Genomic DNA, 15,188 nt, shown 5'->3' on the forward strand with positions numbered 1-15,188 from the left:
GGGTCCCAGCCCATGTGGGGGTGAAAGGAAATGAGGAAGTAGATGTGCTAGCTAAACAGACCTTTAGGAGAAAGGATGTGGAGTAAAACATATTAAGAGTGTCCCAACATTTTTAAGAGAACCGGAACTACGGATTTACTTCCTCCCTGTCTCTGGCCCACATTCCAGTACAGTAGGTGGCGGTAATATACCATAAAGTTGGATGCCAACCACAGATAAACACCACAGAAATAGTATGCGCGCGCACCACCTTGTTTCGGTCACGTGAGACGATTACGAATATGGTGGAAGTGTATTTCTTGAAGTGAACCCGCAAAAGAACCAAAACAGACCGGGATATTAAGGAAAGTTGCCTGTCACGTCTCGAACTTCTTCTGTCCTTGGATTCGGGTAAGCATAACATCCGAGGTGGAAAGTCCTCAACCACAATATTTAGCCTAAACACTGGGTCAGCCAGCCACGACACAGGCTAACCTGCCAGCTTTTTATTTAATTAATTTTTTGTATTTCGTGCTCTTGTGTTGTCACGAGCAGTTGTGAGTAACCCATTCATAGATGGTATAACTATTCATAAGTTGCCAGCTGATATGTAACACGTAAACAACACAAATATTGCATCCAAGCTCTGTATCCCGGAGCAGAACGTAAATAACATTTCGCTAGCTAGCACATAGCAGAGTTTCAAGGTTGTAATTTCACTCGTTTTGAGTTAGACTACATCTGATTTAACCACTCCGCTAACTTGGCTAAACGCGTTAGCCTTCTTCATTGTCAAACATGTCGGAGATACCTACACTTTGCCTTTTGCTAATGTCATGCGACTGATGGTTAACATCTAATCCTAGCGATGGCAAACAAAATGCTATCAAAGTAAGCTATGTTTATGTTCTCCAGACATATTGTTATTGCGTAAAATGACGTTGGGGTTCTCTTGCTGTCATCCAGTCACATGTGTTCATAAAGCATACTGTCATTTCAACAACCCCACCCTTCCAATTTGTTTGAACTGAGGGGTGGGGCTGGGTAAATGTAGCTAACCTTTCTCAATGCATTGTGGTTAATGATAGGTAAGGAAGTTGTTTGGTATTTATAAGTTGTATTCTTCAAGAAACAAAGCTCTTCCTGGAATGTTGCACTCTAACCAATACTTTAAAAACAAGTTAAACATGCCTTTGTGTATATTATACTGAACAACAATATAAATTCAACAATTTAAAAGATTTTACTGAGTTACAGTTCATATAAGGAAGTAATTCAATTGAAATACATCCATTAGGACCTCCTCTATGGATTTCACATGACTGGGCAGGGGTGAGGCCTGGGTGGGCATAGGCCCACCCACTGGGGATCTAAGCCCAGCCAATCAGAATGAGTTTTTTTTCCCCCACAAAAGGGCTTTTATTACAGACAGACATTACAATATTTCTCAGTTTCATCAGCTGTCGTGTGGCAGGTCTCAGTCGATCCCGCAAGTGAAGAAGCCATATACTTGATTAGGATTCATGGTTTATTGACTTGACTACTGCCATCCGCTAGCCTACTTCTAGCCCTGAAGCAGGACTAGATTGAAACATTACAAATAGGCCTATCCTGTGGTGTAGGCATTCCAAAATTCACAACCACCTGTAATCAACTCTAATAGCCTAGGCTGTGTTTCCACTTTTTTTTATTCATTTGTGCATTATCTGATATTTAGCTGAGGGATGTAATCATTGCTTTAAGGTGAGCCTGATCCTGGTCGTAGCTGATGAGTTTCTGACTAGTGAGTTACCTGGCACACAAAGCAGTCGCTCACTGTATGCCCAGGATCAGCAGTAATAAATTATTGACTCCGGATACAACCAAGGTTAGTTGGTCGAGAGCTTTTTCCTCTCATTTGTATAGGGGAGAAAGGCAAGGAACATACACTATATTACACAAAAGTATGTAGACACTGCTTCAAATGAGTGGATTCTGCTATTTCAGCTGCACCCGTTGCTGACAGGTGTATAAAATTGAGCACACAGCCATGCAATCTCCATAGACAAACATCGACAGTAGAATGGCCTTACTGAAGAGCTCAGTGGCTTTCAACGTGGCACTGTCACCTTTCATTGGTTTGTCAAATTTCTGCCCCGGTCAACTGTAAGTGCTGTTATTGTGATGTGAAAACGTCCAAGAGCAACATCGGCTCAGCCGCAAAGTGTTAGGCCACAGAAGCTCACAGAACGGGAACTACTAGTGCTGATCCGTGTAAAAATCGTCTGTCCTCGTTTACAACACTCACTACCAAGTTCCAAACTGCCCCTGGAAGCTACATTAGCATAATAACTGTTTTGTCAGGAGCTTTATGAATTGGGCTTCCATGGCCGAGCAGCCGCACACAAGCCTAAGATCACCATGCGCAATGCCAAGTGTCGGCTGGAGTGATGTAAAGCTTGCCGCCATTGGACTCTGGAGCAGTGGAAATGCGTTCTCTGGAGTGATGAATCACGCTTCACCATCTGGCAGTCCGAAGGACAAATCTGGGTTTGGCGGATGTCAGGAGAACCCTACCTTCCCCAATGCATAGTGCCAACTGTAAAGTTTGGGAGGAGGAATAATGGTCTGGGGCTGTTTTTCATGGTTCGGCCTAGGCCCCTTAGTTCCAATTAAGGTAAATCTTAACGCTAAAGCATACAATGACATTCTAGACGATTCTGTGCTTCCAACTTTGTGGCAACAGTTTGGGGAAGTCCCTTTCCTGTTTCAGCATGACAATGCCCCTGTACACAACACAAGTTCCATACAGAAACGGTTTGTTGAGATCGGTGTGGAAGAACTTGGAATGGCCTGCACAGAGCTTTGACCTCAACCCCATCAAACACTGTCGGGATGAATTTGTATGCAGACTGTGAGCCAGGTCTAATCGCCCATAATTTTGGAATGATCTGTTCGAGCAGGGGTCCACATACTTTTGGTCATGTACTGTGCATTTGGAAAGTATTCAGACCCCTCAACTTTTTCAAAATGTCAAAATAAAACATTTACATAAGTATTCAGACCCTTTACTCAGTACTTTGTTAAGGCACCTTTGGCAGCAATTACACCCTGAGTTTTTTGGGATATGACGCTACAAGATTAGCACACCTGTATTTGGGGAGTTTCTCCAATGCTTCTCTGCAGATCCTCTCAAGCTCTGTCAGGTTGGATGAGAAGCGTCACCGCACAGCTATTTTCAGGTCTCTCCAAAGATGTTGGATCGTGTTCAAGTCTCGGCTCTGGCTCAGGCACTCAAGGACATTTAGACTTGTCCCAGAGCCACTCCTGCCTTGTCTTGGCTGTGTGCTTCGGGTCTATGTCCTGTTGGAAGGGGAACCTTTGCCCCGGTCTACTGTCCTGAGCGCTCTGGAGTGTTAATCTTTTCCTCAATCGTGACTAGTTTCCCAATCCCTGCCACTGAAAACATCCCCACAGCATGATGCTGCCTCCATGCTTCATCGTAGGGATGGAGCCAGGTTTCCTCCAGACGCTTGGCATTCAGGCCAAATAGTTCAATCTTGGTTTAATCAGACCAGAGAAACTTGTTTTCTCCTGGTTTGTTTTGAAAACTTCAAGATGGCTGTCATGTACCTTTTACCGTGGAGTGGCTTCCGTCCGGCCACTCTACCCTAAAGGTCTGATTGGTGGAGTGCTGCAGAGATGGAAGGTTCTCCCATCTCCACAGAGGAACTCTAGTGCTCTGTCAGAGGGACAGTTCTTGGTCACCACCCTGACCAAGGCCCTTCTCCCCCGATTGCTCAGTTTGGCCGGAGCAGCCAGGTCTAGGACGAGTCTTGGTGGTTCCAAATCTCTTCCATTTCAGAATGATGGAGGCCACTGTGTTCTTGGTCACCGTCAATGCTGCAGAAATGTTTTGGTACTCTTCCCCAAATCTGTGCCTCAACACAATCATGTCAACTGTGGGACCTTTTTATATAGACAGGTGTGCCTTTCCAAATCATGTCCAATCAATTGAATTTACCACAGGTGGACTCCAATCAAGGATGTTTAATGGAAACATGATGCGCCTGAGCTCAATTTCGAATCTCATAGCAAATGTAAATAAGGTATTACTGGTTTTTATTTTTAGTTAATCTTCAACAATTTAAAAAAAAAACAGTTTTTGCTTTGTCATTATGGGGGTATTGTGTGTAGATTGAAGAGGAAATAAAATATTTTTTTCACTTTAAGAATAAGTCTGTAACGTAGCAATATGAAAAAAGCCAAGGTGTCTGAATGCACTTTAGTGTACATTATGCACAATGAGGTAACCACAAACCAGGAATGAGGACTAGGCTATGATTCCTGGTGCTACTTTCACCAGTTTGATTTTCCCTAGAAAGTTACTTGTGGGATGGTATCACACGCGAGGCATTTTCCAGAGAACAGTTATTTGTAAATGGGCAATTCCACAGTAACAGACTGACACTGGGACTTTTTCACTTTAAAATACATTTCAAAGAAACCAATGATTGCCAAGTTAAACAAACCATACTATGCATAAGGACTAGCTTCAACAATTTCCACTGAGATTTTTACAAAAACACATTCACTTCAAGAACAGTGCAGATGCAAAGTTGGGTAATAGAATGAGGACACAAACAGTACAAACCTTCATTCTGTTAAGAACAGTTGGATCTGCACTGTTCTTCAAAGTAGTCCTTGTGCATGGATTTGTATGGTTTCTTTAACTTTGCAATTGTTTTTGTTTGACATGCATTTTAAAGTGACTCATCTGAATCTGTCACTCTGTTACTGTGGAATTACCTAAATGACTCTTAGGAATCTTATAAATATACATCTGAGCTCGGTAAGTTTGACACCGACTTCCATGTACTTATAGAGAAGTCTAGCCTCGTCAGAGAATGGTAGGTACAAGCATAACTGTATTACACCTTTTTAACTAATAGCAATATGATTTCATTACCATTCAAAAGAGGTCTGTGTTAGTTACACTATTACCACCCAGCAACTAACAGAATGCTGACCATGATATTTTGTTTCATTACAATCAGATAACATCACATTTAGATAAGCTCACTGTAATATCATAAAGCGTCTCTCACAATGCAGTGAGACAGAGGATAGAAAGGCTGTAACTTGCATTGCATGGAATGTACGTTGGTCCATTGAATGGTTGACTGAGTGTGGTGTTTTGTTGCAGGTATGTCATGGCCTCCAGCATTGCTAAACCAGGCCCTGGGAATGGCTACCCCATGAAGGCACAACTGCAAATTATGGGTAGGTTCTTAATCCTGATCCTTGTCATTTATTTTGGGTGTTGAAGGGCTTAATCCATACCAAACATAGGAAATGCTCTCTCAGGGTGTGGGTGATGTTCATAAAACAGAATTGACCTGAAGTGCCCTATAATATAGTAAAATATGTAATTTAGTCATGTGTGCATACATTTGTATGTATGGGTGGTGAAATCGAACCCACTACCCAGGCATTGCAAGCACCGTGACTACTAACTGAGCTGCTGTCAAACTTCCAACAGACAGTTTTCCTTCTAGCTCTGCCCTAATTCACAACACTCTTCATCTCCTCAGTGCTATCAGCAAAACTGAAAGAGAACAAGAAGAACTGGTTTGGCCCCAGTCCATATGTTGAAGTTGCAGTTGACGGCCAGTCCAAAAAGACCGAAAAATGCAACAACACCCACAGTCCCAAATGGAAGCAGCTGCTCACTGTGTAAGTTGTCATCGTGTTATTGTTGAGAACAAGGAACAGCCGCCTATGAATTTAACGAGTACAAATTCTCTCGCAAGTGTATAGGGTTGACTGAGGATCCACTCATGATTTAGTAGTGCCAAGTGCTAACACATCCACACAATCAATCCCTTCTTTATATAGCTCTGGAGTCTTACTCTGCAGTCCCTTCTTAATTTAAAGTCCCTCTCCAATTTCAGTATGTCTTGGTTGTTGAGAATTCATAGCAGTTATACTATGGTTGAGTAAGCTGATGCGCTTCCATAACTGTCTTTTCATGCAAATATTCAGGGTTTAAATAGGCAGCTGTAATAGTGGGCATGGACACTTGCTTCTATTTGTCTCCATGCTAACGCTGTTTGTTTTGTCTTCAGATATTTGATCATTATTATCTTTGACTATTTCGTGTCTGATCAACTCTCACCTAAAATGTATGCTATATTCCCAGTGACTTAACCAATGTGATCTTCATTGTATGTTTTTCTTTTATCTCTGCAATAGAATTGTCACTCCCTTCAGCAAGCTCATCTTCCGGGTATGGAGTCACCAGACCTTGAAGTCGGACGTATTGTTAGGCATGGCAACTCTGGAGGTCAGCGACACACTCAAATCCAACGACATGAATAGTGAGTGCCTTCCTTGTATCGTGTTATGCATACCTTGCTTGGCTGTATGATAAGGGCCTGTACTGTGTCTGTGCTCTCTTTCTTACATAACACAGCCACAAGCACCTCCCTCTGCTTTGACTGTGTGATGTCACAGATGAGATTACTTCCCCTTCATAAAGAGTTCATTCAGTCCCCTGCCAATTTTCTAAATACAGTTTAAGACAAACCAGATTGAACATATCACACCAGTCTCCTATTTTGACCAAGCAGTAAACAATGACAGCTTAGTTTTAGAGTAGGGTAATTACTCTGTTTCTTATGGCTGTATATTTGTTTGACTCTCCTTGTATTCCTTTTACGGGAATGATCTCTCCATGACTTTTTTCCACTAGTTTGTTGAAGATATATTTCATAAGGTGACAACCGAGATATTCATTGGTCATAGCCTATGCGGTATACTATCCAAGCACGTCTTTAATGTCCCTCTTGTCTCTCAAACTCAAGGTTATCATCCTGGTGCAAAGTGGCAGGATGGCTCAAAGTGCTGATAAAGGCTTTTGACAGACAAGGAACTGAGTGGAAGGAGGCTTTTTATTACATAACCAATAGTGCTGGGAATTGCCAGGGACCTCACGATATGACATTATCGTGATACTTAGGTGCTGATATGATATGTATTGCGATTGGATAATGTGATTTTATTGCAACTCGATATTCCAAACATATTGCTCACCATATGTCTGCTGTAGAGGGACGAGAGAGACCTGAGAAAATACGTTTTGGTCAGTCATGGAAATTAAAGTGCTGAAAACAAATTGTCTCCCTATTTAAAAAGAAGATGGAGAACAAGCTATGAAGGAAAAATACTATCATTTTGGTGCAGATACAGCCAACCAGCGCAAACATAATATTCAGCTTATTGACAATACGATATTTTGTGAAAAATAATATCCCGATTTGTAACTAGGTTCTTTCCCCCATCTCTGAAACCAATGATTTTGTTCCATGGTGTTTTTCCCTTCAGTCTCTGAGGTGGTGCAGACCCTGCAGCTGAGTGCAGACAAAGACCAGACCGATGTGGTGGGGGACCTGTCTGTCTGTCTGGACGGCATGCAAGTCGACCCAGAGATCTTTGCCTCTGCTGTCGAGGCCAACAGCCGAAGTGCGTCTGGTCTGTGCAATGTTATCCGCACTGTTATCTGTATTGATTTATGGGAGAGTTATGGCTCTCCCAACCTGCCCAGAAAATAAGCTCCAGCTTCCTGTCAGTATGTTCAGTTCACAACTCTGTTTGTGTTTCTGATATCAGGTATGTCAAATGGGGAATCGCAACACAACGGGGATCATGATGTGAGGTAAGCCTATTATTCCTGGTTACTGTGGTAATGATGGTCTTGCTTATGATCAGAGTTAATAGTTGACCTTGTGGCAGGAGGAGTAGAGACGGCTCTCCTTCTGTGGATGGTTTGGAGCACAGAGCTTCCCCAACTGGGCGTGTGGTCGCAGTGAACGGCACAGGGTCTCCCGCTCTGTCAGCAGGGGGCTCCAAGGGGAATCCTGTACGGCCCCCCAGGCCCTCCCGACCCCCTCCACCCACCCCGCGCAGACCAACCTCCTCTCCAGGTGAGTGCGTCAACCTCTTAGCCCATCTTAAACCAACACTAATGCTCCTGGGGATTTTATGGCATGGTGTTTTGCTTTATGCTTTGTTTTGTATGCATTTGTCACATAATGTGGCAGAAAACAACCATTTAGTGTCGTTTTCTCAAACTCACCCAATCTTTTTTCTCATTCACTGGTTTTCGGCAGCATCCTCTAATAGTTCCATACCAACTGAAGGAAGCGATGGCCCCAGCTCAGAAACCCCAGTCCGTATGCCTGCACCTGCAGTACCAGCCGCAGACCCCAATGCCCCACCCCCTACACACGACCAGAGCCAAGCAATAGCAGCCAGACAAGCAGCCAGTGTTGCTCCAGGCCCCCCCAGAGTCCCCACTGTCGCTGCAGGCCCACTGCTTCCTGGGTAAGGGTCAAGCCATCCATGTTGATCGGTCTGGCAGTAACACTCAGTTAGTCAGTTAGTGGTGTCAATACAACTCAGGAGTTCATCTGACATGTTCTGTTAAACTGAAGATGTGAACAAGAGAGCTGTTTGAAATATCTGCTGCGACTGCTTACCAACTACAATTACCTGTTATTATTTCTCCAGGGTTACTTAGTCTCATCATTTTTATACTGTAACTCTACACTACCTGATGTGATTTGGATTCTAGCTTTTTTAGCTGGTGGACTTTTTTTTAAAAAGTGTAAACATTTTCTTTGTGTTGCTGTGAAGATGGGAACAGAGGGTGGATCAGAACGGAAGGCTGTATTTTGTAGATCATGTGGAAAAGAGGACGACGTGGGAGCGGCCTGAGCCTCTACCTTCTGGGTAACTCCCCTTACATATCCTGTATCTTCATACTCAACTGATACTCCAACTACAATATACATACAGTATTCAAATGCATTTTTCCTACCTCCATACTAACACAGAGAATGGTGTCTTTGTTACTAGAAGATACTAAATGCCAAAGCTCTTATACTGTCTCCCCTGTTCCTCTTTGCCCTGTGTGTAGGTGGGAGCGGCGAGTGGACCCCATGGGCAGGGTCTACTTTGTAGACCACATCACCAGAACTACCACCTGGCAACGGCCCACCATGGAGACGGTACGGAACTATGAACAGTGGCAGCACCAACGCAACCAGCTACAGGGTGCCATGCAGCAGTTCAACCAGCGCTTCATATTTGGGGTGAATGGGGTAAGTGGGAACTCTGACTGGCCAAATCAAGTGCTCAGTTCCTTCAATAACAGTACTGAACAAGAGATTAAGATTTTAAATAAATGGGGAAAGCTGCTATTTGCACTGTGAAATGATAATGCCATCAAATGGATTGGGTAATTTACAGGAAGTTTATTAGGAACTAAAGAACTAAAAGGGGATGCTACCCCACCCCTGCCTTTATTTAGCCAAATGAGCTAGCTGGCAAGCCAGACATGATATTATCTTCCTATAACGGCTCTAACTATGAAATGTAATTAATTGGGCCTTGCTGTTGTGTCCAGACAATCTATTAGTGTTTGTCAGCCCTATCAGATTGTCTACTTCTCTTAATTCTTTACATATTGTGCCGTAAACAGTTTCCCCTCTTTCAGTTGGTGATATTTAACCAATCTTGATCAGTTGAATATTTTAACTTTGTTCAAATATTATTCCTTATTTTCTCTGGTGCACTGAAGCTCCAGGACCAGGTTCCAGCCACTGAGAATAAGCAGTTTGATCCCCTGGGCCCGCTGCCACATGGATGGGGTAAGATCTCACTACCTCACATCGCACAGATTCATTAAATGTTTTCTAGAATTTTTCATGAATTGCTTTACGTCCTCAGAGAAAAGAACTGACAGCAACGAGAGAGTGTACTTTGTCCAACACACCACACGGACTACACAGTGGGAGGACCCTCGCACTCAGGGGTGAGAAGTTCATCTGTGCTACTCTTAGTGCAGATATGTATTCTAACAGCTACTTTTAACCTCCGTGGGTGCTATCCTGGCAAGATTAGCTCAGCCCCTGGTTCTAGTACTCTCCACATGCCCATGTGCTGGATCTGAAGTGTTAATTCAGACATTGTGCAGATCTGTGTCTGACTCTTGGTCCAAGTGATGACAGACACACTCTCTCTCTCAGGCTGCTGAATGAAAAGCCTCTTCCAGAGGGCTGGGAGATGAGGTTCACTGTCGACGGGATCCCATACTTTGTGGACCACAACAGGAGAGCCACTACATACATCGACCCTCGCACTGGAACATCCTCACTGTACGTCACAAGATTCCATTCACTTGATATAAAAGCATTGGGCTCCCACTCTGACTAAATCATTTTTCTTGAGGCCATATTTTAGAATTAAACTAGGCTGTATGTAGCAAACACGGTTCTGTTTGAGACTAGTTTTGACCTAAAACAGACTGGTGATGGAAGTGTTGCTACTAATAACAGCCCTTAATGTTCTAAAAATGTCAAATAAGGATGACTAAAATGGGTGGAACCGATACTGTACTATCTATCTTTTAGTATTGTAATGAGCCACACCTGAAGGATGATGGTGTACTGTCAACATGACTATTCTCTGTGCAGCAGTGACTTTGCTTAGCTCTATTCCCCAACAAACAGGAATTACCTGTTTGGTGCCTTTTCACAGGACTGAGGTTATTGATATTTCCCCTCTAGCTGTTTGTCTGCTCACTTGTAGCATGTTTTGGCTGAAACAATTGTCATTATCTAGCCATTTGTTATTTCTGAAGAGAGTAGTGAACACATACCATTGTCTGTCTGGGGTCTATGATTTGACAGTATTGTATAGTTCTCATAAACTATAATAAAAGCCAGGTAATCTGACAAGGCTGATTTGTGTTTTGGCCATGATGTGTGACAATGTGTGCCTTGTTCCTTCCTGCTTACTATAAAACAGTGAAAATGGGCCCCAGATTACTTACGTTCGAGACTTTAAAGCCAAAGTCCAGTACTTCAGATTCTGGTGCCAGGTAGGTGGTCATGCCTTCTGAGTTTGAGTGGTTAAACATTGTCATTGTCTTTATGATCAACAGAACCACATGAATTCCAATACAGTGACTCAATGAAATGAAAATGATGACCTGTTATTTCTGTTGGCCCATTCTGAAAAAAGTCACATGCTTCAAAATCACTTATGATTTCCTCTTCTTCTTGTCCAGCAATTGTCAATGCCTCAGCACATCAAGATCACTGTCACCCGCAAAACCCTGTTTGAGGACTCGTTCCAACAAGTGAGTAAACATCCTCCCAAATGATCATGCTGACACTGACATGTTGTCCATATTAATTTGACTCTTTCCGTTGTAGATAATGAGCTTCAATGCACAGGACCTCCGCAGGAGACTATGGATCATATTCCCTGGGGAAGAAGGCCTCGATTATGGTGGGGTGGCAAGGTAAAGCTCTAATGTGCTCTTGTACAGTCATTGCACTCCAATAAATAATATGTTGTCGTAGTGATGAAGTTGCCTTTGGTCAAGGTTTCAGCTTTTTGAATTGCCTTGTAAAATATCCTAAATAAGTGGTTGTCTACCAGTTATTTGACCACGTTCTAAAGTATGGTGTTAGTTGGATGCTTGCAGAGGTATTGTGATGAGTTATCAATTTCTTCCTCTGTAGGGAGTGGTTTTTCCTGCTGTCTCACGAGGTGCTGAACCCCATGTACTGCCTATTTGAATATGCTGGGAAGGATAACTACTGCCTGCAGATCAACCCTGCCTCATACATCAACCCTGACCACCTTAAATACTTTAAATTCATTGGACGCTTCATCGCTATGGTAACTATTTTGAGTCATTAAGTTCAACTTCTACTGCAATGTGATATGTTTGCAAGTGCAAAGATCTGATGCAGTTCTATATTTTTAGATGTTAACCTCCTGATCTCTTTCCCCAGGCTCTTTTCCATGGGAAGTTCATTGACACAGGCTTCTCGCTGCCGTTCTACAAGCGCATGCTGAACAAGCCATGGGCACTGAAAGATCTTGAGTCCATTGACACAGAATTCTACAACTCTCTTATCTGGATTAAGTGAGTCTCCTGCGGAAGCTGTACTGATATTAACTTTGGTTGTAACGGATGTTAATGTTTGTTCAAAATTTTGGTCCCATTTTTCTTAATGGAAGTTGTTGTTAAGTCGCTGACACATGTCTTTGTCATCTTTTTGTATACTTTAGGGAGAATGACATTGAGGAGTGTGGCCTGGAGATGTACTTCTCTGTGGACAAAGAGATTCTGGGTGAAATCACCACTCATGAGCTCAAGCCGGACGGTGGCGAGGTCCTGGTCACTGAGGAGAACAAGGGGGAGTATATTAGGTCTGTCTCAGCGTATGGCCACCTTCTCCCCTCTTGGTACCTCTGACCCCTTATCACTACTGTCCTGGTGTGTGGTGCCTTGATGGTCTGTGTTTCTCCCCCAGGCTTGTAGCAGAGTGGAGGTTGTCCAGAGGTGTGGAGGAGCAGACCCAGGCCTTCTTTGAGGGTTTCAACGAGGTCCTCCCACAGCAGTACCTGCAGTACTTTGATGCCAAAGAACTGGAGGTATGAGTCTTAGTTTAGCATACTAAATTTACACCTGATTCCCAATATTCACTCTGGTATTGATCAGTTGAACCAATTGTGACGTGTCCACTTCCTGCAGGTGATGCTGTGTGGGATGCAGGAGATCGACCTGACAGACTGGCAGAGGAACACCATCTACAGACACTACGCACGCAGCAGCAAGCAGGTCCTCTGGTTCTGGCAGGTCAGTGTTACTCCTCACCTGTGCTACAGTCAGATGCCACATCTCCTCGGTATCATTCCATTCAGATCACGCACTAAAGAACATGCCTGGACATACTCTACCCTCCTGTACTTTCCTTCCAGCTCATCAAAGAGATGGACAACGAGAAGCGGATGAGACTCCTCCAGTTCGTCACAGGCACCTGTCGCCTTCCTGTTGGAGGCTTTTCTGACCTATTGGGTAAGTTTGAGGCTGTTCCTTCCCCTCATGGGTGGATGACAAATACAATCTGCAGAGCTAAAAGATAATGAAACATAACATTGCCCTTTTTACCTGTAAGTAGATGGGTTAGTGACTTACATATTTGGTTTTGTAGGGAGCAATGGCCCGCAGAAGTTCTGCATTGAGAAGGTGGGAAAGGAGAACTGGCTGCCCAGAAGTCACACCTGGTGAGTACTGTATGGAAGAGTCAAGGTTAAAACCGAGTAAAGGCTTCATTCGATAGATAACGAACCTGCCCCTCTTTCCCCCTTTTCTAGCTTCAATCGATTGGATCTGCCTCCTTACAAAAGCTATGAGCAGCTGAAGGAGAAATTGATGTTTGCGATTGAAGAGACTGAGGGCTTTGGGCAGGAGTGATCTAGCAACTGATCGATAGACACAGGAGTGTGGTCTTCGTTTGTCAGTGTTTAAGCCAGGGAGCCTCTCGAAGACTGGCATCTGTGTTTGTGCGTGCGTGCTGTTGAAGGGAGAGACCTTGCTCTAAAATATTGGAAGCATATTAGAGGTGGTTATTGATTCCCAAGAGTAAACTGCTCCTGTCTCATAGAATGTGTGCCCCTCCCCCCATGTATTAATGCTGGAAACTCACCCTCAATAACATATCATATATGGGACAGGGTTATCAGCAGCATCGGTCCCAACACTATTTCTGACTATCCCAACACTGACTTTGAGGAAAATGTTGAAATAAAATAGTTACGTCTGATAAGACAATGGCCAGATCCAAAAGGTTCTCTGCACATGCTTTAAAATAGAACAGTTCTTCTGTTCAAGGTTCCTTAGCATTTATCTGTGAATCAATCAAATATTGCACGGGACAATATTGGCCCCTATATTTATAAAGGTACATGGATGTGGCTCTATGACCCTAGTTTTATAGGGCATTGTGACATGATAAAATGTAATCTCTAAGTATTCTGGGGAATAGAAAGTGTGAAATGTTTGTGTCCAGAATATTGCCTTGATGTCTTGGCTGATTTGCGATTTAACCAAGTTGTGTGCTGAGGTTGTGCCTGTGAAGACTAAACAGGTAGCTTTTAAAATAGATTTTTAACAAATTGATTTATCCATTTTATATTAATGGGAGATGTTTTTCTGGCCGTGGCAAAGGCATGGGAACGTCGGTGGAATACATTTAGTTTGTTTTTCTGGGTTGATTTTGAATGGAAATCCTAGGGTAGTTAATGTGTAAATAATGATTTATGGTGCATTGCAAATAAAGTTGGCTCCTATTTTTGTCTCCAGATGTATCCTTAATGCAACTTAAACTGCTCTCCCTGTATATGAAACCATGTTGTAAATTGTGTTAATAACAAATTAATTTCATTTTGTAAAATAAAATAGTGTTTAGTAATAAGGGGTGTGTTGTGAAACGCCATTTGAAAGATTTTTTTTCTCCCCGTTTTGATTTATATGTACATTATGAATTTGTGTAAAAAAAATATATATATATATAAAAATATCTAATGAATTCTATGGGTTTAGTGTTTTTCCTTTTGTGGTGTTACTGTGGTAGTGACGTCAGTGAAGAAATCTAAACAATCTAGTTAAATGAGTGAAAGGCTTCAAATCATGGCTATCCATTTTGAATAGTTTCATTTGAACTAAATGCAGTGTATTATAGAGTACATGCCTTAAGATTCATTCATAGAATGTTACATACAAAAATAGAATTGGTGCCTCCAAAGGAAGTCAGGAATCTGCACGATAGATTTACTGTACATGCGGCAGGTGAAAAAAGACATCTGTCCATGGATGAGATGCAGTGCCTTCAGAAAGTATTTATACCCCTAGACTTTACCACATTTTGTGTTACAGCCTGAATTCAAAATGGGTCAAATGGTTTTCTTACGCATCTACATACAAAGTAAAAACATGTTTTTATAGATTTTTTAAAATTAAAAATGAAATACAGAAATCAAAATGACCTAAGTATTCAGACCACTGAGTCATTACTTTGTAGAAGCACCTTTAGCAGTGATTACTAAGGTAAGTCATTAAGAGCTTTTCACACATGATTGTGCAGCGTTTGCCCATTATTCTTTTCAACATACTTCAAGCTCTGTCAAATTGGTTATTGATCATTGCTATACAAACATTTCCAGGTCTTGCCATATTTTCAAGTAGATTTAAGTCAATTGTAACTCAGCCACTCAACGTTCACCGTCTTCTTGGTAAGAAACTAAAGTGTAGATTTGGCCTTGTGTGTTAGGTTATCCTGCTGAAAGGTGAATTCATCTTGCAGTGT

General features: G+C 42.5%; 1 protein-coding gene across 2 annotated transcripts; it reads left to right on the forward strand.

Moving 5' to 3' along the window:
- The first annotated feature begins 221 nt into the window (after positions 1-221).
- On the forward strand, positions 222-14,229 carry LOC109908095 (E3 ubiquitin-protein ligase Itchy-like). 2 transcript variants are annotated; one of them, XM_020506550.2, is made up of 24 exons: positions 222-390; positions 5,165-5,241; positions 5,553-5,694; positions 6,214-6,338; positions 7,345-7,482; positions 7,630-7,675; positions 7,753-7,943; positions 8,130-8,343; positions 8,656-8,751; positions 8,939-9,122; positions 9,602-9,671; positions 9,751-9,835; positions 10,050-10,178; positions 10,831-10,903; positions 11,093-11,164; positions 11,241-11,329; positions 11,553-11,712; positions 11,829-11,962; positions 12,109-12,249; positions 12,354-12,474; positions 12,575-12,679; positions 12,802-12,898; positions 13,035-13,107; positions 13,198-14,229. In XM_020506550.2, the coding sequence occupies exons 2-24, from the start codon at positions 5,172-5,174 to the stop codon at positions 13,295-13,297; spliced, it is 2,655 nt and encodes an 884-aa protein (XP_020362139.1). In that variant the 5' UTR covers positions 222-390; positions 5,165-5,171; the 3' UTR covers positions 13,298-14,229. The 2 variants fall into 2 exon arrangements, with proteins under 2 accessions (XP_020362139.1, XP_020362138.1); XM_020506549.2 differs by having other exon boundaries at positions 249-390; positions 7,345-7,491.
- Positions 14,230-15,188: the final 959 nt, after the last annotated feature.

Source organism: Oncorhynchus kisutch, linkage group LG17 (genome assembly GCF_002021735.2).
Source record: "Oncorhynchus kisutch isolate 150728-3 linkage group LG17, Okis_V2, whole genome shotgun sequence".
In the NCBI taxonomy this organism is placed as follows: Eukaryota; Metazoa; Chordata; class Actinopteri; order Salmoniformes; family Salmonidae; genus Oncorhynchus; species Oncorhynchus kisutch.